Source organism: Chelonia mydas, chromosome 25, assembly GCF_015237465.2.
Source record: "Chelonia mydas isolate rCheMyd1 chromosome 25, rCheMyd1.pri.v2, whole genome shotgun sequence".
In the NCBI taxonomy this organism is placed as follows: domain Eukaryota; kingdom Metazoa; phylum Chordata; order Testudines; family Cheloniidae; genus Chelonia; species Chelonia mydas.
The window spans coordinates 3,634,237-3,655,538 of record NC_057858.1 but is presented as its reverse complement, the minus strand read 5'-3'; the positions used below and the strand labels follow the sequence as shown (position 1 = coordinate 3,655,538).

Sequence of the window (21,302 nt, the reverse complement as noted above, 5' to 3'; positions counted from 1 at the left end):
ACCCAGGATTGCTGCCCCCTACTGGAGGTGGTGGTGGGGCCTCCCCACGCTGGCGTCCCTGTCTTGCCCCGTCGGGGGGGGTCTGGCACCCAGGAGGGGTTTGGCCCACTCCCCTGCACCCTGACACACAGCGAGGGGGAAGTGCACTGCAGTCGCCGGCAGCCTGAGCCCCAACACTGAGGTCGTCGGTCTGCTTGGGGCCAGATCCTCAGCTGGTGTAAATCTGCAGAACCTCTGCTGAAATTCCCTTTACACCAGCTGAGCACATGCTGCGTACCCAGCTCGCAGGAGTTCGGTTCCCCACAACAGACAGGCAGGCGAGCGGGGCAGGGGCTCTCGGCAGGGAGAAAGTCTTGTCTAGTGGGCAGAGCACGGCATGGGCACTCAGGCAACCGAGTTTCTGGTCCCGGCTCTGCCACGGCCCTGCTGGGTGACGCTGGGCCAGGCACTTCCATGCTCTCGTTCCCCACCTGTTTGTTATCTGTGTGTCCAGCCCCTAGTGCACGGGGTCCTGCCTGGGGCCTCTAACTAACAGCCCTGGAGAGTGAAAGAAAGCCCATCCTAGGAGCCAGCTGGCACCCGGGGGCTGCAGGCTAGCTGGGGACACTGAGGCAAAGGCAGGTGCACTGTGCATAGCCATCCACCGGAATATGGCCACGCGGCGGCTGGGGCAGGCGATGCCAGGGGCTGTCCATTGCTTTGCTTTGGGGTGCGGCTCCTCTCTCCCCCTCCCTCGCTGTATTTAGCCCTGGGTGGGGGGGATTGAAGAACTCAAAGTTTCGGGGGAAAGGCAGCAAGGAGCGTAAATAGCGACAGAGAAGAGCTGTTGGGAAGGGAGGAGGGACCCTGGCTGTGCATGCAGGCCTGGTGAGAGGGGCTTGGCTCCGCTGCCCTGCAGCGCCCTGGCTGGGGCTGGCAGGAGGGGTCAGCCCTGACCTGTAAACCACGCTCCACTTGGCTAATTAGGATGGGACTCAAACCATACCTGAGCCCTGGCATCTCTGCAGCAGGCGGACGCCTCTGGGGTTGGGTTTTGGAGGGCAGCTCACACCACGGGCGCCCACCCAGTGCCAGCTAGCGAGGAGGGAAGCTCTGTGATTGTAGAGGAAGCTGGCAAATTACAGGCCCCTGCTCTGAGGATCAGAGGCAGCCGTGGTACTAATGGAGACTTTTACATCCCTTCAGTCCCTCTCCTCCCCCACTGGCATGCCCCACAGCTGCCACGGGGGTGGGAGCTGCAGACAGAACAGTGGCAGGGGGCTGTTGGCTTCCTGGCCAGAGGCCGCACAGAGCACATAGCCCGTAGCAGGGACCCTGCCCTGAGATCTCACGGGTGGGCCTTGGGCCCGGGGCTGCCCCTTTATGGTGTGGAAAGCGGGCCCCACTGATGAGCTCCCCCCCACCCCAGCACCTCCCGCCCCCCGCTCATCCGCTGTTCAGCAGCAGGCAGGAGGCGCTGGGGGGGAGGGGGAGGAGTGGGGGCAGGAAGAGGCAGGGGTGGGGCCTGGGGGGAAGGGGTGGAGTGGGGATGGGGCCTGGGGCAGAGCGGGGGTCAAGCACCCCCGGGGAAATCAGATAGTCAGCATCTCTGCACCCAGGGATGCTCTCTGGAGAGTGGGGGGCTAGCCGGAGGGAGGAGGGCGTGACTCCAGATCAGCTGCGAGAGGAGAGCTTGCACTGAGAGCACTGAACTGTGCTAGGTTTGCTCAATGCCCGTTTGACTCAAACACTCGAAAAACCCCTGGAAGAAAAACTCTCTGTGTTAAAAACTTAAACCCCTGTCAGCTGAGAAAGCTCCATCCCCCTCCTCTCCGAGCCAGCCCCATCCTCCTGCTCCTCCCCAGGGAGTCTGCCTTAGGTACTTATCTGGCTCCCAACACCGTAGCCTCTGGGCATCTCAGAGTCTTCAGCCTCATGCGCCCCATGAGGCAGGGCAGCGCTCTTATCCCAATCGCACAGAGCGGACACTGAAGCCCTGGCCCCACTGGAGTCAAGGGCAAAACTCCCATTCAGCTCAAAGGAGCCAGCTGCCGCCACCCACAGCTCAAGTCTGTGGTACAGGAGGGACCTGAACTCAGGTCTCCGGAGTCTGAGGCACATGCTCTAACCACTGGGCCAGGCTTCCTAAGCCTCCCGCAGCAGAAAACAGCCTGTTAAAAAAAAATCAGCCCTTTCCCCTCCATGAGAACCCCCATCCCAAGAGGCCCCCAGTCCTGAGCGGCTGCCCTGTGATTGCTGCAAAAGAAAGAGGCCTAAAGGTCACTTTTCCACCTGCTCTTCTTGGGTTGGAACAGGCTGGGCCTGTAGGGTGACCAGACAGCAAGGGTGAGAAATCGGGACGGGGGTGGGGGGTAATAGGCGCCTACATAAGGAAAAGCCCCAAATATCAGGACTGTCCCTATAAAATTGGACTTGTGGCACCTTAGAGATTAACAAATTTATTTGAGCATAAGCTTTTGTGAACTACAAGGAGGGATAGCTCAGGGGTTTGAGCATTGGCCTACTAACCCCAGGGTTGTGAGTTCAATCCTTGAGGGGGCCATTTAGGGATTTGGGGTAAAACTTGGGGATGGGTCCTGCTTTGAGCAGGGGGTTGGACTAGATGACTTCTTGAGGTCCCTTCCAGCCCTATGATTCTATGAAATAACTTTTTTAGTCTCTAAGGTACCACAAGTCCTCCTGTTCTTTTTGCGGATACAGACTAACATGGCTGCTACTCTGAAACTTATAAAATTGGGACATTGGGACATGGTCACCCTAGGCTGGGGGGAGGGGGGTAAACCCAGGGAGGCAGATGAGCTGCTGGAGCCTAGCTGGGTTGAGGACGGAGCGTGATGTGTGTCGGAGCAGGATTATCAGCCGGAGCTGCCTTCGCTAGGAGGGACTGGACTCGGGGGCCCAGGGGGTCCCTGCCAGCCCTGGGGCCTGTTCCTCCCTGTTTTCAGAATTGCCCCAAATGTCTCCCACGTGGGTTGAGACCTGTTCTCAAGCTGAAACACACTTTCCCCCGATAAAAGCAGGTCCTGATTGGTGGATGGGTTGGGGTGGGGGGCGTCTCCCATTCTGTGGCTTTCTGGTGGGTGGGAGGCAGGGTCGGTGTGATCGGCTAGGGGTCAGGAACTCTGCCCCCGAGTCCCCATTCTGCCAGCAACTCACTTGGCGTCAGTTAGGCCCTTGTCTTCAGAGAAGCTCATCATCTGCAGTGTTGTCCTCTGGGGTTTGCACCTCAGTTTCCCCACCTCTAGCATGGAGCTAATGCTGACACCCCTCTCGGGAGCGTTGCGGTGCGCTCAGTGCTTGTTCAGAAAGCCTGTACGTCCTGCGGGGCAGGCTCTGTCGCCACCCGGAGCTGACCGGGTGGAGCGGAGGCCGCAGGGCGTGAGACCAGGAGGGAAGGGAGGAGAAAAGCAGGCGGGCAGAGCTCTGACATGTCGGGAGCTGGCTGAAAGCACGGACCCGCGGAACGGCGCGATCGAGCTGCCTGGGGTCGTCTCCACAGGCCACGGCTGAGCTCAGCAGACACCATCGGTGTCTGACTGGGGCCAGGCTGTGGCGTTCCCTCCCTCCCTGCCTGGCAGAGCCCAGACCTCACACCCACATTTTGCCACACGCGCCCCCCCTTTTGGAAACGTGACTGCAGCAAGGAGGCTCTCGCAGGGAGCGCCGACGGACACAGGAGCTCAGGGCACTCCATAGCTCAAAGCAGCAGTATGCCCCAGTAATGCAGAGGGGAAACCAAGGCACAGAGCATAACTGATTTGGCTGAGGTGACCCAGGAGTAGCTGCATGTCCCTCAGTCCCAGGGCAGTGCCCTCCCCACTGCACCAGCTCAAAGATGGCAGGCAAGGGGCACTAACGGGCCCCGCAGTGCTGGCGTGCTCCAAGGCGGCACATGTGGTCCGGGTACGATTAACACCTGCAGAACAACAACCCGGGGCGCAGTGCAAACCAGTGCACCTCGGGGTCGGGTCCCTTTGCTTCTAATACAACGCAAGCTGAGGCCGAGGCTTACGAGCTCCCATCAGCCTTTGTGGGGGGAGGGGCTTGTATGCAAATCAGTAACCACAGCATCTGTTCTTTTCCCCCCCCTTTCTTTCCTGCTCAGTCCTGGTACCTGGGATAATCACAGCTGCCCCATCCCGTCGCCTCCCTTCTCCTCTGCTTTGGGCGTCCCGAGAGGAAAAGAAGTAACAGCCCCAGGCCCAGCCTTTCGGTGAAGATGGAGAGAGCGAATTACCGATGACGACGACGACGAAAAGAAAAAGAGACCCACACCCAAGACGTTACAAGGAAGGAAGGAAGGAAAAGATTCAAACTTTTTTAAAAAGTAAAAACAAGCAAAAACCCTACAGACAAAACAGCGATCCACGCACACGACGATGCGGAGTCCCGTTTGCCAGAAACACTATTTGCCCTGCCGGCTGACCTCCTGGGAAGAGAACGGACACAGCTCATGACACAGGTCTCTTCCAGCAGCAGCAGTGCCGGAGTCTCGCCTGCAGTTCTCCAAAGGGTTGTATATGCAAAATTGTCTTTCCAATTTTCTCCTTCATTCTCGCCTCTCGTGAGTAGAAAAGAACAAATTTCCCAGGCTCCCCCACCCCACCCCAGCCCACCCTTCTCAGCGAACTGTTTACTTTCCAGGAGGGTGCTGGGGCTGGGTGGGAAGGCAAAGAGACAAGGCATTCGGTTGTTTCTGAACCAGAGGTGCTGGGTGGAGCAGGCGAGCGCTCCTTCGTGCTGTTGCTCCCTGTTCCACCCCAGACAAGACGCCTCCAGCCAGCTGCTGGCCCAGAGTTCGGACAACGCGTTCGCCTTTTCTTTGTTTTTTCTTAAATGCTCTATGCCATTAAATGCTCTTCGTTAGGGTGGGGAACGGAGCCCTCCTGGGATCTTGGCACTAGAGGAGCGGCATTGTGGGGAAGCGGGGGTGGCGGGGGTACACGGGCTGGAGCCCCTTTAATCCTTCTCTTTCTCGGATTGCCTTTGGGCACTACCAGCTGCAGAAGGGGAGGGACAAAACTCGGCTGTCCCCTGAGCTGAGCCCCGGGCTGTGCATCTGGGCTCCTCTGTACGTAGAGCCCGTGTTTCCAGGCGAGGAACAAGCAGGCCAACCGGGGAGCAGGGCACTGGCTTCAAGGGGGGACGTTGCCACAGCTTGGAGCCTTGGCACGAACCAGCACTGCAGGAGGAGATGGGTCCGAGACTCACCATCCGGCTGGCTGGAATGCGCAAGGCGCAGAGATAACGCTGCTGTTCAGATTGGCACTAACGGGCTCTGGGAATTAGCCCTGGAGCTCCGTTTGGAAATGAAGGGGGTGGAAATTTCTGAATTACAGATCGGCTGAAACAGCTGAGTCCAAAACTCCAAATCTCTCCTCTGGGAATAATTCTCCCGATGGCGTCTGCTATTCCCCAGGTGCCTTCCCCTGCTGCCGAGCCCTGCCAACCGGAGCCAGCTTGGGAGCAAATCCCTGTCTCTCTGCAGTGAAAGACACGACGCCAGTGTCCTGCTGGGTGTGGCGTGGCATGGCTCCGTCGCAGTCCGTGGGTGGGACTATTCCACCCTTACGTGGGTGTCATGCCCATAGCGCAGGGCAGCGCCAACGTAGCATGCCACACTGGTAAACTTTCCATCCTGGAGCTTACGCTGCGTAGCTCCTGGCAAATGTGGGGCCTGTTTGAAAACCCCGCAACTCTCTTTGTGTGGGGGGGCGAGGCGGGGCTGGACTCTGCTACCAGGACAGGGCCTGGGATTTGTGTGGACTGAGTCTTCTTCTCGCTTGGCTCTGGAAAGTTAGGATGGGACAGGTGGGCCGAGGGGAGGGAAGGGCGGAGCGAGATTTCCCCCGCGCACCTGTGTACAAAGAGCTATGCACACCTGTGGACAGGTACCATGTAGACTAGTGGCGAGATGGTTGCAATTGTGTTGCACATTTTGTAGGAAATGCACTTTTAAGAGGGAATGATAAAAAAAAGAGCAGCAGCAGCAGGAGAGTGGAGCTCCCGGCACTGGCTTGTTGGGAGATTTTTTTTTTAAAGAGAGAGGATTTGCTTCCTGAGAGGCTGCACCACAGATGGGACACACCCTCCCCCCCACCACCCCGTTTGTGGGGCCGGAGTAGGCCTTGGATCCATGACTTGGGTAGGCAAGGTGCCCTAAATTCAGACGGGTGGGGGCCGTGACACCACTGGGCTCTGCCCAGCTCAGACACCTCCCCATTTCCTTCTCCCCGGCCAGTCGCTCCCCAGCCCCCGCCATACAACGCAGTTCCTGACTGGTTCAAGTGCCTGAATTTTCTACTGCCGTCCCCTGGGCGTCGGCGAGCTCAGAGAGCCAGGGCCGGGGCTGAGCTTTCACCTGTCCGCAGGGCTGTGGGAGCCGGGCAGGGCTCGGGATATTAGCGAGACGTGCCGTGGAGGTGGGCACTGGACCCGCATGTGTTGGCGAGAGAGATGCTCTCGAGTTACACAGAGCTCGTCTGCCTGCCGAGAAGCATGAAGACAAACGGCCCCGTTCACTGTGATCCCTGGCTGGGCCCGAGAGGGGCGCGCGCGCCAGCTTTACATGGGGAAATCACCCGGTTCGCTGAGAAGCTAAATTAAACGACACGAGCCGGAGCATGGGCTGGGCTCGGCGAGGGAGAGACCAGGGCCGGACTCCGCCCGCCGATCCAGGATCCTGAGAGGGTGAGACGCCGTTGCCAGGCAGTTCTTGGAGGGCTGCCTCTTCCGAACGAAATCTTTCACGCGTGCCGCACACGCAGCAGCAAGAGGAATGGGGCCATTGGCTGCGCCCTTTGGCAGTCGAAAGTGTGACCAGGGAGAGGGGGACCTCTGCTCCCTGGAACAGCCGTGCCTGGTGGGGCACTGGTGCTATGGGACAGAGGCCCCCGCACACTCGGATCCTCTGTTCGTTCACGGCAGAGAGCCGTGTGAATTCACCGAGCCAGCACCGTCCTCCCTCCCTGGCCCATTTCATGCCCACCCAGGCAGCCCCTTAGGAGAGTGCTCGAAAGGTCCAACCTGCTTCCTCACCAGTTCCTGTCCGAGCATGGAGCGAGCTGTGGGTCTGCAGTGGGGCCCGGAGAGAGGAGACCCCGCCTTGGCCCTCTGCAGGCAGCACCGCCGGTTAGTGCCTTAGATCAGCAGCGGGAGTGCGCTGCCCCTCCCGCCTCCAGCACGGCTGGGCCCCTGGGTGCCCCTGCCCGCTGTCTGCTCCGCTTTACGCAGGCAATTGCCTGTGGTGGAGAAACGAGGGGCCGTCCCCCCACTTCCTGCCCATAGATACACCAGGGGTGGGGGAGGGATAGCGGCAGGGCAGGTGTCTCTGGGGTGGGGGAGCCCAACGGCCACGGAGCAAAGCGGCAGGAATCCACGCAGAGAGAGGACCACCCAACCGCCAGCACCTGTTGGCATAGCCCAGCGCCAGGCGGTGCCCTCGGGAGCCCAGCGCCGCTGTTCCCCAGCCACGGGGCATCATCAAACACGGGGAGAATCCCAAAGAGGAGTGAGGTGCCCAATTCCCAGTGACTGTCAATGGCACCAGGCCCCACCTGCCCCTATGCCTGAACATCAGTGAGTCAGCCCGTCCCCCCTCACACCCACCTCCACCAGCACGGGACCCCGTCTAGAGCTGGCCCCAGACGACAGCCTCCTCGGGCACAGCAAGAGCGGCAGTTGCCCCCTGGCCAGCCCCTGCCCTGCTCCCCGGCTCCAGGCTCTGCTGCGCCCGGCGAGGGGAGAAGGGGCGTTATGGGGCCGGGCATTCCCAGCCCGAGGGCCGTGCACACTTCCTAATGGAGGAGAGAACCAGCAGGAAAGGAGGAAGAGGATGGCAGAGGAGCGATGACTGGAGAGGAAGGCTGAAAATGGGCTGCCGGGCAAAAAGGAGCCAGGAAACTGGAGCTCTCTTTGCAGCAGGGAAACGCCAGGCACCTGCAAGTCATTCCTGCACTGCTTCTCCGCTGGGCTTACACTGAGTCCTCTCCAGAGCGGCAGGAAAATCCATCTCGGCCCTACAGTCCTGTGCACCCCAGGCCAGGCTCCCCTCCTGTCCCCGCTCTCCCCAGGAGATACCCAGGTTAATTATGGGGGGCAAAGGATTCCAGGTCTGGTTCAGCCTCCCCCACTGCCCTGGAGGCTGCTTCCTGGGTCCGCTCCAGGGGTGCACAAATAGACCCCGCTCCGTTGCCTGCAGGGACTGACTGGGTATTCGAGGCTGCAGCAGATGCTGATCACCTGTGACAATCATTTCTACCCCCCCTGCCCACCGCAATGGCTTCCTGCTCAGCCCAGAGCCCCTCGATTCCTCTCTATCTATCCCCATTCACCCCCGTTATCTATCTAATCTAATCTATCTATCCCTATCCACCCACCATCTATCTATCTATCTACCCACCCCCTTTATCTAATCTGTCTATCCACCCCCTTTATCTAGTCTATCTATCCCCATCCACCCCCATCTATCTAATCTATCTATCTATCCCCATCCAACCCCTTTATCATCTATCTATCTATCCTCTCTCTCTCTCTCTCTAGTCCCAGTCGCGTCTAGGCACTGGCTCCAGTGAGAATCGGAGGTGCTTTCCTTTGAATCAAACTCTTTGCCCCCCGTGGCTTTGTACAGTTTTGGGGGGTGTTCTCCCACTATTTCTTCCCCTTCCTTGTGCCCCCCAGCCGCTTCCCCTCCGCCCCCTTCTCTGGCATGCCCGACACAGAGATGCTGGTTTCTCCTCCCCGACAGGAGCTCGGGCCTTTGGAAGTGACTTTCAATCAGGCAGCGAGTCAGACACGAAAAGGAAGAGGGGCGCTCCTTTGCTCCCACCCCGGGTACACGTTCTGCTTCCCCAGAGCTCGGGGCAGCGCGTGGCCCTGTGGCAATTCACACAGCTCCCAGGGCCTGCGCGGCCCGACGGACCATCCAAAGCCAAAGCAAGGCAGGGCTGGATCAGGCCTGATGCGATCCCAACACCTGCATTTTCCAGTGAGGGCTGTGGCTTCGGCACCCTGCTCTCAGCGCTGGGTTTTGGGAGCTAGACTGGCTGGTTCCAAGGAGCCATTTTCACAATCGGGCCCAGGGGCCGGCCAAACCTTGCATACCATGTCCAGCTCCAAGGTGGGACCTTATCTGGCAGGGGGACAGAGGGACCTCATTTCTGGTGCCCCTGTGGGAGGGGCTGACACAGGAAGTCCAAAACAAAAGCAATTGATGGAGAGGGGGGAAAAATTTAAAAATACAAAAAAAAAAATAAAATAGAAATAAACTGCATGGTGCTTTAACAGGAACTCATGTGACCTAGCTCAACCAATCAGCTACTGGCTGATAATGTGCATGGCAGACTGTATAACTGGCTCTACCTTCCCCCCCCCCTACGAAAAATCATGTATAAAAGAAAAAAAGTTTAAAAATCCATGTTTCCTAATTTGCACGAAATTTGATACCACATGATGTGCCTTGCCTTCTAAGCCTAAGTGTTAACTGTACTGGTATCACTGCACAGGAATAGCTGCATGCACTGGTTCTCGTAGTAAAATTAAGGGGGGAGGGATGGGACTTTTCGCCATTTGTCAAACCCTTCAGGGTTCAGTTGGGGGCTGTTGTTTGTTAATTTTCTTTTTTAAGTGTGTGTCGGTTCTGATGTCCTGGGGAAGGCTCTGCGCGGCTCAGAAATGTTGGGATGGCGTCACATAGGGCTGGGGTCGAGGCTCAGCTATGCTGGCGTAATCCGGGGCGCGCCCCTTCTGATCCTGCTTATGCCTAACTTGCGGCCTTTGTAACCCCATTGGCTTCAATGGGGTTACTCCAGTTTCACACCATTGTGACCCCGTTCACATTCAGTGCAGTTACTCCAGTTTCACACCAGCATACTGAGATGATGAGTCTGCCCCCAGACCGTACGTTTGTTTTGTAATCAGGCGTTATACCCCGACCCCTCCATACTGGCAGACAGGACACGGAAATAAATAACCAGGGAACCTTCCTGGGTTTCAGAATCAGAAACCAACGAAATTTGCAAGGGGAGTGTGAAACAAACAAAGCCCTGGCCTGGAGTCTTTTGTCTGATTGAGGCAGGTCCGAGAGGGGAGCTGAGCGGAGGTTGAAGAATAACCTCCTGGTTTCTAGTGCTCCCAGCAGGAAGATTGTCTTGGCAATCAGCCCCAGGTAGAGATTTCTTTTGCCCCCTCTCGCCCAGCCTCCCAACTTGTCCAGGCCAAATTAGGCAGTAGCTCTCCCTACATTAGCCATGCACATGGTTTCTTTTTGCTTGCATTGGGCACTGAGTTGCCAGGCTGTCCCGTTTATTACCAGCTTCCCCTCCTATACGTCTTCCAGCTGTTCATACAAAGTGCATCTTGTATGAAAAAAATATGCAATACCTGTTTTGTCTGTGTTGATAGCTCCGTTAGCTGAGACTCTCAGTGACTGATCCAACCCCGGCGGGGCAGTGGGAGGTGTTTTGTGGCATGGGGTGGGGGAGGTGGGATTTTGTGTGGTTTTTCCTTTTCCTTTTTAATTGACCAAAGTTAATGAGCACGGCAGCAGAATCTCCCTCCTTCCACAGCAAGCGCTGGGTGGGGGGGACGGGACACCTGTACGTTCTGGTGTGGCGGGGAGGGGGGGCGGGGGAAGGATTCATCATTGGTATTAGCATCGTGTTTCCTTTGAGAAGGGCAGTTGGTTCTGAGACGGGCCTGGATCCTAGAGGTCAGCTGTGAAGCCAGGGCCAGGCCCACATCCTGACCTCAGAATCAAGGGCAGCTGGGGGATTGTTTCTATCTTCCCGGTGATTTTATTTTTAAATCACATTGATTTACCTCCTGGAGAGGGGAATCCACTGGCTCCTTCTGTGCTGAGCCTCCGGCCATGCACCCAGATAGCTCAGCAGCCACGCTGGACTGGCGGGCTCCCAGGGGTGGTGGGTCGTTGGTGCTGGCTGGAGGAGATGTGATCAGGCCAGTCCCTAGGGAGGCATGCTTCACAGTGTGACGGGAGTGGAGGGGCGTTTTCAGGGAGATGGCGGGTCTGCCACGTGCTGGGCTGGCAGGGGCGCGGTGGGTTTCCAGTGAAGGGAAAGGGGGAGCAAGGGGTGCGAGCATCCAGATCAGAGAGAAAAGGTGTGTGAATGCCGGACGTGCTGTTCCAGAGGAACCCCAGGGCCGTTGCCTCTCCAGATGCTGCTGGGACAGTGCCACCATCAGCAGGAGAGTCTCTCTCCCCCTCGCAACGACCCGGGGTTCTTCTGGAGCCACCCGCAGGCTATGGAGCCGCCACATGCCTCTCTCATCCCACTGAGCCCAGATCAAAGAGACCCCCTCCCCAGCCAGGGCAGGATTCACACTCCCTGGGTGCGGCCCCCCGTACGTCACCTGCGTTTAAATATATAAACATGAGTTCTCTGTAGGAGACTCGCCAGGGCCTGCTCAGGGCCAGGCCACGTGGGGATGAGCCAGCAAAGGGGCAGTTGAGAGATCCCAGTGTCGCATGCCCTCTCCGGGCCGGTCTCCCCCAGGCCCTGGCACTTGCCGTGAGCAGTGTGTTCTCCGTAGCGCCTCAGCCTGGTTTGGGAGGCAGAAAGAAGAAAATTAGACTAACTTTTTTTGGTACAAACCCTACAAGAAACGGTTCCCGTGCCCCGGGCCGATGGGGCCGTTCCAACCATTCCACATGTCACAAACCAGCAACCCTCCCACCCCCCCCCAACACACGCAGCATTGCTGGGCCAGCCAGCCAAGCATCAGGAGCCCGCCTCCCAGAAATGATGAGACTGGCTGGAAAATCATGAGATTTAGAGATAAAATATGGGTTCTTTGGCTTTCCTACCGGTGCTGGAGTCTCCAGAGGATTTCAAGCGGGTCTCCCAGCCAGGACGGCTAAAACAGGCCTTTAGATTTGAAACGCAAGTCTCCCTAATCCTCCACCTCTGTGAGCTGGGGGTGCGAAGGAAAACAAGGCTGGCCATTAAACCGGCAAGCGTGGGCAATGCTGGGAGATGCCGGGAGTGCCCCCCGAGCTGGACGTGATGGCTCTGGGCCCATTTCTGCTGCCCCAGGGTCTCACTGACTGCTCAGGTGGCTCCAACTGTGTTACGCCTGATTTACACCAGTGCAAGTGAGATTAGGGCCAGGCTCTGCCCTACACCAGCATGGGACAAGTGGACGGAGCCGTCCGCAAGACTAGCTGCTTTAAAAACACCCTGGGCTACAGTCTTGCACTAGGCCTACGGCCCACTTAAGTGCCACATCAGCCCTTAAGCGGGACATAGGCCTTGGGGAACTTGAGTCATCGTGTGCCGGCCCTCTGCTGAGGGGTGAATTTCATCCCAGTAGAAGGATCTACCCCTGCGGCAGGCAGTTACCACCATCCACCCGTCATTCCAGACTTGCCGCTGCGGTGTGGTCGCCCCCTCCGAGCCAGAGATGCCTTGGAAAGACGGAGGCTTTGCTGCCCCTCGCTCACGCCCAGCGCTGGCAGGCCCCCCGCTGCTGACGGTTCCACACACACACGCACACGACGTGAACAATCAGCCAGAGCCAACGGACCTGGAAGCAAAAGTGGCTTTGTTTGAGGAGGAAGGTTGTTTGTGTCAAGAGTGCTAGATGATGGCTTTGCGATGGGGGGCGGCTGGGCGAGCGACCGGGACAGAGGAAGGCTAGAATTGTAGAAAGCTCCTCGTGGGTTTGGTTTCCTCTCTTGTGTATTTTTTTTACTGTTGCATTCTTCGTGCCATGGGCCGGAGAGGGAGGGATTTGAAGCAAGGGACGCATTTGTGGAAAGTCCTTGGGGGATCTTTTTATGCAATGTGCAGTATTGTTTTCTGCAAGGACAATGCAACGCGGGTAGCTGTAGTTTATTTTAAAAGACAAAAAAAAATCCCCCAAAAAAAGACAAAAAAGAAAAGAAAAGCAGGTAAAAAACCCCACAAAAAAAAATCACCCACAACCTAACCGACAAGTGAACGAGTTTGCAGGCCACACGCCCGCTGTGACCGACTCTGCGGGAACCGGGCTGGGCGGTAACCCCACAACAATCCAACCGCTTCAGTGCAAGAGCTCCTGACACAGCAACTGCCTTTGTGTTCATACCACGGAAGAAGGGGTGGAGGCAGGGGGCGCTGGATGCTTTCTCGGTGGATGGGGCCTGAGTCAACCTCCAACCACGCCCAATTGCTCATGCGGGCACAACGCCCATTGAGCTGAGCTGGGCTTTGGCCTGTGCGTGGCTCATACAGCTGAGCCCTAAACAGAGTCTGGCAGAGAAATCCAGGTGCGGACAGCAGCCTCTCTCTGTGGCAGGAGTGCAAAGCACTGCTCACGTTTTCTGTCCCACCCAAAAAACTTCCGCTCTCGGCCGGGTAAAGATTGGCTTCAATTTTTCCATTCCGAGCCTTCAGATTCCGGCATCTCTGCTGTTGGGCCGGTGAGATCTTTGGGCCAGGCCAGGGCCACCAACCCAAACCCCAGAACTGTCTAGCTGTAGCATTTCATTTTTTCTGGCTTGTTTCAAAGACAGCCACAAAAAATCCCCCACGAAGAAATTGCACCTTACCAAACGTTCCGACCAATCCAGGGGGGCGCTGAGCAGCACGGGGGCGCAAGCGTTGGCTGGTTGACTGGGCTCTTTCGCGTCCACCAATGAAAGGGAAGCTCACACCGCCCCCTCCTCCTCCCCTGGGAAAATTTGCACTGTTCCACTCACCACACTTTTCTTTGCCGTTTCTTAGTTACCCCAGCCCCAGGGGCCAGGAGAGGGGCCCAGCAAGGGGGCGACCGAGGCAGGTGGGACCAGGGTGGACTGCAGCCTGCAAGGTCTGTGTGATCAGACAGCCCAGAGACCAGGCACAGGAGTTCAGACCCAGATCCCCATTCTTCTGAAGTCCAGGCCTTGTCAGAGCCAGTTTTGGTTCAGGTTCTGGGGGCTGTTTGTGCCGGAGGCTGTGGCTCATTGCTAGAGACCAGCAGGGCAATCCTGCACTCGCTAATGCCACTGACCCCAGCGGGGTTAGTTCTCATTTACGCGAGGGCAGAATTCGGTCCCCTGGCCTCCACCCCCTTGTCTGAGACGTGCTCCCAGGCCCTGCCTGACAGAAATATGCAAATTCCATCACAGTCTCCACCTCCATTGTCTTTTGTACCCTTTGAGGGTTAGTTTGGTTTGGTTTGGGGTTTGTTATTTTTTTTCTCTGTGACTTTTTAACTCCAAACAAGGCAGCAGCCTGAGCTGGGGAGCAGAGATCACTGCGCGCGGTAGACACTTAGCACGGGATGTTGGGTTTGGTTGTTTCATTTTTTTTTCTTTCTCTGCTGTATCGATACAATCACATAGTTCAGTCATTGAAATAGACACATAGCCGTTCACAATGGTCTCTGGAAATATCTTGGCAAGGCAAGGATCTGGGGCGGGGCGGGGGGGGCGGGCTGATGCTGCCAGGCACTGGCAGGACAGGCCCATGGGAGAGGAAGGGCACGGGTGGTGGCTGAAGAGAAATACACCCCATCAGCGTCAAGCTAAGGGTCTTGTTTCTCCACACAAACTCCTGGAACTTTTAGCTCTTCTAGAGTCTCTAGACAATCAGCTTGGGGAGCAGCCTGTGTAGCCTTCGCTGGCATGGAGGGCGGACAGGGACTGTGATGGACCCAGTCCAGACTTCTTCCCGGGGTTCTGAACAGTCCCAATCCCCAACTTCCACTGAGAGACAATCCCAAGACGCACCCTAGGCTGGGGAGGTCTCCTTCCCTCCAGCCTCTGAGCCATGCACTCAACCCTCCCCAAGCAGAGACAGCCCCCATCCGCTGGAGCCCTCCATGCACAGCCAGGCAAGGCGCAGCGCTTGCTGAGTTCATTCATGCACTACAGTTTCTCTGGAGGGTTCTTGATTTTTTCGTTGTTGTTGTTGTTGTTGTCAACGTCTAAAAATCTAACACAAAGAGTTCTCGTGACCTACAAATAGAAAACCATGTACATATCTCTCTCTATATATGGTGCTACAGGGGCTGGATTTCAGAGCCTTGGGGACCTGGGCACAAGGTCAAATGTATCTACAGCTACCCCACCTGCTCCTCTCTGGAGAAGATGATAATCCAGCTGTTCCAGTTTTAATGTCGTTTGTTTCGTGTCGGGAAGGAGGCTGGGGGCTGAGCATAGGACCTGTGCATGCAAAACCTAAGAGCAGACAATCCTTCGTCACAGCCCCGGGGTCCCCTGGGCAGTCAAGGTACCTTACATCACAAACGAGGGTATCTTTTGTTTCGTTGTAATATGAGTTGGAAATTGCCATTTTTTGTCTCTTCCGCTTGCACATGGATCTTGGGGCTTGGTCTGTTTTAACAGAGCAAAGACGCTGCTTGGCTGCCACTTCCTTCCATATTTAGCTGAAGTATTGGGGGCTGGGGGGGGGGGCAGATCCTCAGCAGACAAAAGGCCCCAATCCTGCTGCAGAGGAGTCTTACGTCCCTGTCCAGCCAACTAGTGCAGCCCAAGCTAGAGTCTGGCTGTGTTCCGCACAGCACGACAGCGAGAGGGAAGCGAGAGGGACATGCCTAAATCTGTGCAAGCGCAGGCGTGAAATCCCTCTGGCTCCACCGAGGCCGCCCGGGAGCTGTGCCGAAGGACCCCAGCGAGGGACGTAGCGCCTAGTCTCTCCCCTCGCCCTTCTGCCCTGAGGTGGCTCGCAGGGTAGGAGGAGAACTTACTAAAGTCCCCTTCACTGGGCAAATCCAGACCTTTCTAGATTAACAAAACTGGAATTCCTGTCGGGAACACCCAAGTTATCACCAGATCCTCCCCCTCCTCCTTCCCCCACGTGTCAACCCCCGACTCCATCAGAACTGGGGTTCCTTCAGGTTGGCCCGATTCACTTTGGCGGTTCTACAGGCTCCAGAGCCCCGCCTGTTCTGGTTACTAACGACGACGACAACCATAGTTTTACACACAACAACCAAAAAAAAAAAAAAGCGGCAGCCAGCAGGAATCTGAAATACACCAATACCAAAAATTCTGACGAAGCAGTGCCTCTTGCTTGCTGCTGGCTTGGCTTCCTTTTTTTTTTTTTTTTTTTTTTTTGCCCCGCCCTGCCCAGGATTTTGGAGGGCGGGCAGCCGGAGGGAGGGGGGGTTGCTTATACAACCATCTCGTATGTTTCCTACGCAGCACTGCCTCTGTCCGAGGGAAAGTCCAGCTTCGTCCTTTGCCCTGCTGTCCGGATCGAGCAAGAGGGTGGGCGGGGTCAGTATTTAGCCACGCCCACCCAGCAAGATCATTAGCAGAGGGGGCAGAGTTTTTTGTTTCATTAAAGCCTCAAGAACTTTGTCCGGAAAAAAATCGAGGGCTTCCTTCGTGGGAAAATTGTAGCAGGGCAGGGGCCAGGGTCGGGCGCACACCGGTGGGACTGACATTTTGGGGTCAGTCCATGGTTTCTTTCCCCCGGCATCTGAGCCAGAGCCTCCCGAAGCCAGTGGGAAGCTAGCCATGGCCACAGCTAGGCCTTGGCTCAGATCCCCAAGGCACGGCTCGGCCGGCCTTTGAGTCCTGCCACGGGTTGCCAGGCTCAGAACGCCGCCATCCCCAGCCAATCCCGCCCCTGCCTCGGGCTGGCCCCAGAGCTGGCTAGCATCCCCCTCCCCTGATGGCAGGGTGAGCTGGGGGGGGCAGGCGGCGCGTCCTTCCCCGTGGGGCTTTCTCCAGGCTGAGGCTGGTGAGGCTAGCGCCGGGCAGGAGATATTTCCCGGAGATACGCTGGGACCGAGTGGAACGTTGGTTTTTCCCTTTGGTTTGGATTTCATTCGGAAGCTCTTTTGTTCCTTCCTTTCCGTTGCTCTGGGGCGGACATTGCAGCCACAGTTATTCTGTTTCTTGCTTCTTGCTTGCGGCGCCACGTTACACACACGTACCACGGCACCAGGGAAGGCCGAGCTGCGGGGCGCATATCGCATGGGCGGCTTCTTAGACAGTGCCTGGTGGGCAAAGCTCTCTGATCAAACCCCCTCCGTTGGCCCCCCGGCTCCCTCACCTGCATGTAGAGCCCCCTCCCCGTTTCCTGCCCCACCCCCATGGCTGGATAGCTCCTTTGGTTGCTTCCCTGGTGCCTCACAATATTTGATGATAACATTGTACGCAGCCATTATTGTTTAGCAGATGCTCCTGCCTACATACACCTTACTGAAAGCGACTATGGGTTTTTTCCCCCCTATGCAAAAAAAAACAAAACAAAACAAAAAAAAAGTTTAAAAAAACAGAAAGAAAGGAAAAAAATAAGAAAAAATGTATAAAAATTAAACAAGCTATGCTTCAACTCTACACTGTGTCTGGGTCTCAATGCAGCCGCCAGGCCGGAGCCTGCCAGCCCTGTGATGTGGGTCGGTGTCATGAGCCTCGGTTAGCAGCTGGAGAAACTGAGGCACAAACCGGGGTGGTGGCTTTAGCCAGGGACACGCAGAGTCACCCCAGGGGTCCCGCTCCCTTGTTCCGGTGCATAATCCCATTGGGCAACTGCACTTTACAGACTAGCGTGAGAAGGATCGGTGACCATGCTCTGGGCCTCAGTTTCTCCATCAGTATGGTGGGGACCCTGAGATGGCCCCGCTCCTGGCCAGAGCATCCTCAGTCCTGGAGGGTTTCGCATTTTTGTCTCTTGTCAAATAATCACTCCCATTTGCCGCTGGGGAAACTGAGGCACCGAGGTCCCAATTTGGAAATGCGCAGAGGCCTGTGTTTAAGTGCCGTGGGCACAGAGCGTCACTGCTTCCTGGAGCCAGGCTCCAGGGGATGTGACCTGACATGGGGCAGCAGCACAGCCCAGGTGTCCTGCCTTCTCTTCTCACTGCGCCGTAACTCGGCCTTCTTCTGCCTGGGCTGGTCTCAGGCGGTGACACTGCTGCCCCTGCAACACCGGGGGGTAGGAACCGATCCCAGCACCCCACTGGGGACCCCATCTCCACAGCTCATCACTTGACCCCCAAGCCTCCACACAGGCCAGGAAATCAACTGACCAGGTCTCAGTGCATGGAGCCAAGATCGGATTGTTTAGCTTTAAACCAGATTAGTAAATAACCAGGGACGAGCCCCTGCAGCGCGAGCCAGGCAGGCCCACGCACAGCTTGTTGCTCCCCAGGGCTGAATTTGGGTTGCGTAGACCCCACAGCACAAGGGGACCCTGCTGGCCAGAGACCTCAACCCCTTTGATTAGTCCCTCTTAAAGGGGATTCTCTCTCACCCTGCCGCTCAAACATGGGTTGGGAGGTCACAGCCCCCAGGAGATCCCCATGCAGACCCTGCGGTGGGCAGGTGCCCGGGGCTCCCCCGTGCCGATCCCACAGCAGGGAGGTGCCCGGGGCTCCCCATGCCATGTCCACAGCCCTGCAGGGTTCACATGCAACAGTGAGGCCCGGCCTGATCAGGAGCGGGCGGCTCAGCGGGGATTACGGGCACTGACAGAGATACCGTGCCACCCAGACCCTCCCCAATGCCCCACTTTGGTGTCAGGCTGGTACAGGCCAGCCCGGGGGTTCTGCCAGCACTGCAGGGACCAGGCCAATGGGAGTCGGGGTGGGGGGGGGGCACAATGGTGGCATGAGACCTGTCATGGAGTGTGGGGGAATCCAGGCCCTGCACCCCTCTTCCTGGGATTCACTGAGACTCTCAGCCAGCCAGTAAAACGGAAGGTTTATTGGACAACAGGAACACAGTCCAAAACAGAGCTTGTGGGGACCCCCAGGACCCCTCAGTCAAGTCGTTCTGGGGGAGCAGGGAGCTTAGACCCCACCCCTGGGGTTCCCTGCGTTCCTCCACCCAGCCCCAAACTGAAACTAAACCCCCCCAGCAGGTTCCCTGCTGCAGCCTCCGTCCACATTCCCGGGCAAAGGTGTTACCTCCCCCTCCCCCTCCTGGCTCAGGTTACCGGCTCTCAGGTCTCCCATCCCCAGGGCACATTCCCAGGTCAACACTCCCCCCTCCCTGCTGCGTCACATCGTCACAAGACCCCCCAGCCTCTCCCTGCAGATGGTGGTCCGGGCAGGGTTGTGTCCTGGCCTGACCCTGTGAGCCCTGCACCTCTGGCACATCTGCTCTGATCCAGCCAGTTCGGGCCCCTGGCGACACAGCGCCCTGCTGCCTCGGCCCTGCTGCGTTAATTAGTTGCAATAAAGGGGCCCAAAGAGTCGGAGGTGTTCCCACACCCCAGGCACCGTCCAGCATTAACCGGTGCCAGCGGAGCCCAAGGTTGATAGCAAGAGCCCAGCACCGAGGCAGAGACAGTCACAGAGGCCAGCAGGGTATTGCCTGAAACCCACAAAAAGCAGAGACCCGAAACGGGATCACGAGCATTGACACTGACTCAGGGGGAGGTTACAAGGTCAGTCCGCAAGCCGTCTTGCTGCAGAGGATGGGGCCGTTCTGAAGGAGCATCGCAGCCTGCAAAGCAGCTGGAAGGGAGCAAAGACAAGGGGGAGCGAAGCTGGGGGAGGCGGCTTTCGGCCGGTTCTTGGGCGCCAGGGCGGCTGGTCAGGCACAGACGGACGCTCTGGCCTGCCAGGTCGGCCACGGCAGCTCTTGCTCCGGACCCCAGCTCACCTCCGAGGTCAGGGCTGGCCAAGTCCCTCTCTGTCCATGGGCCTCGCTGGGCTGTGCCCTGCGGTACGGCCGGCCTCAGGAGCAGGGCGAAGCCGAGCATGCCAAGGGAGAGGAGGAAGGTGGGCACAGGAGGGAAAGGAAGGCAGAGCAGGATCACGTGTGTCTCCCGCCAGCGTCGGCGCTGGGGCAGCGAACACGGGCCAGGGCCCCGCTGGAGAATCAGCGTCTGGTGTCACAGCCACAAACCTTCCACCGCAGCCACGATGGTAAGTCCCCCCGTCCCAGCCCGGCAAGGGGTGGGATTAACCAGCCTCTCCTTGGGGTTTGGCCCCCAATCAGGCCTGATTTCAGACACCCCAGTTTTGCTCCTCTGGTGCAGCCCTGGAGCCATGCCCAGGCCCAGTGGGGTAGCCCCTTAGCCCCGGTCCCTTCCCACAGCATCTCCTGTTTCTTGCACAGCCTGGAGCCGTGTGACAATCCAGGCCCTGTCACCCGCGTCTCGTCCTTTGGGCTAACAATGAACAGGGGGCCTCAGTTCTCCCAGCCCCGGCCTCCCTCACTCAGGCTCCGAGGGCGGGGAGCGGGACACTGGCTGAGCAGGCCCCCAGCATGGGGCGAGTGGCACAAGGGGCAGGGAGGCCCTGGGGGCTCCGGTCTCTGCGCTGCGGGGCTGGAACACGTGTGAGGGGCTGGGGCCAGCCGGGCACAGCACAGCGCGGGCAGCTGCAGTATAAACCTGCCCTCGCACACACCCACCGCCAAACCCAGCCCTTTCCACCATGCAGCTCTGCCAATGCTCCTCAGTCCCGACCCACAGCCCCTGTTACCCCCGTCCAGGACATCTCCCATGGCACGGCCCCACGGCAGGCAGAGGCGAGACATCTTGGGCAGACCTGCCCGCGGGAGCGCTAATCCAGCTGGTACAGCTAAAAATAGCAGTTTGGACCCCGGTGCCGCCGTACAGTCTGCCAGGCCCGGCGAGGAACTCGCAGCGCTAGCCCATGCCAGGTCCGTGCCGCTGCATCTACACGGCTCGTTTATAGCCAGGCTAACACCGGTCTGGCTCCCCTCAGTGCAATCACACCTCCGATACACACACACACACACACACACACAGCGCCTGCCCTGCAGCACCCCCCCCCGCAACACACACACACAGAGCACCTGCCCTGCAGCGCCCCCCCTCCCCGCAACACACACACACAGCGCCTGCCCTGCAGCTTCCCCCCACCCCGCAACACACACACACACACACAGCACCTGCCCTGCAGCGCCCCCCCCCCACAACACACACACACAGAGCACCTGCCCTGCAGCGCCCCCCCCTGCAACACACACACACACACACAGCACCTGCCCTGCAGCTTCCCCTGCTGATAAACCTTGGGTCACCACCACAACAGCAATCTTAGTGATGCTTAGTCCTGACCAATCATTCCCCTCCCATTGCTGCCCCCCCCGGCTATTCCTGCCCCCACTCACACAGAGTTTATCACAAGTTGATCACCAGGCCTGGGGTACTCAGCCTTCGGCTCAAAGCTCCAAACCCTGGAGTCCTGGGCTCACGGGAGGCTCTTGGCTTCCAGCCACCCAAAACGTATGTGTCTCTGTGTGTGTGCGTGTGTGTGTGGCCATCCCATGTTTCTTTATCTCTGTGCAACAAGCTCGGGAGTTGCTGAGCTCTGCAAAAAGCCGCGAGAAACACCCCTGGCAATGTAGGTGAGACCGGCTCAGT

General features: G+C 58.0%; 1 protein-coding gene across 14 annotated transcripts in view; it reads left to right on the top strand.

The window, feature by feature from the left end:
• NFIC (nuclear factor I C) overlaps positions 1-21,302 on the top strand; it is a 361,746-nt gene that overhangs the window by 137,572 nt on the left and 202,872 nt on the right. For 7 of the 14 annotated variants that reach the window (XM_043535792.1, XM_043535790.1, XM_043535791.1 and 4 more), the window contains one exon: positions 4,106-15,978. The exons of 1 other annotated variant lie outside the window; for it this stretch is intronic. In XM_043535792.1, coding sequence (XP_043391727.1) covers positions 4,106-4,123 — 18 coding nt within the window. In that variant the 3' untranslated portion in view covers positions 4,124-15,978. Of the gene's footprint in view, positions 1-4,105; positions 15,979-21,302 lie in introns of those variants that run through there. 6 more of the 14 variants (XM_043535786.1, XM_043535783.1, XM_043535784.1 and 3 more) reach the window with 2 other exon arrangements.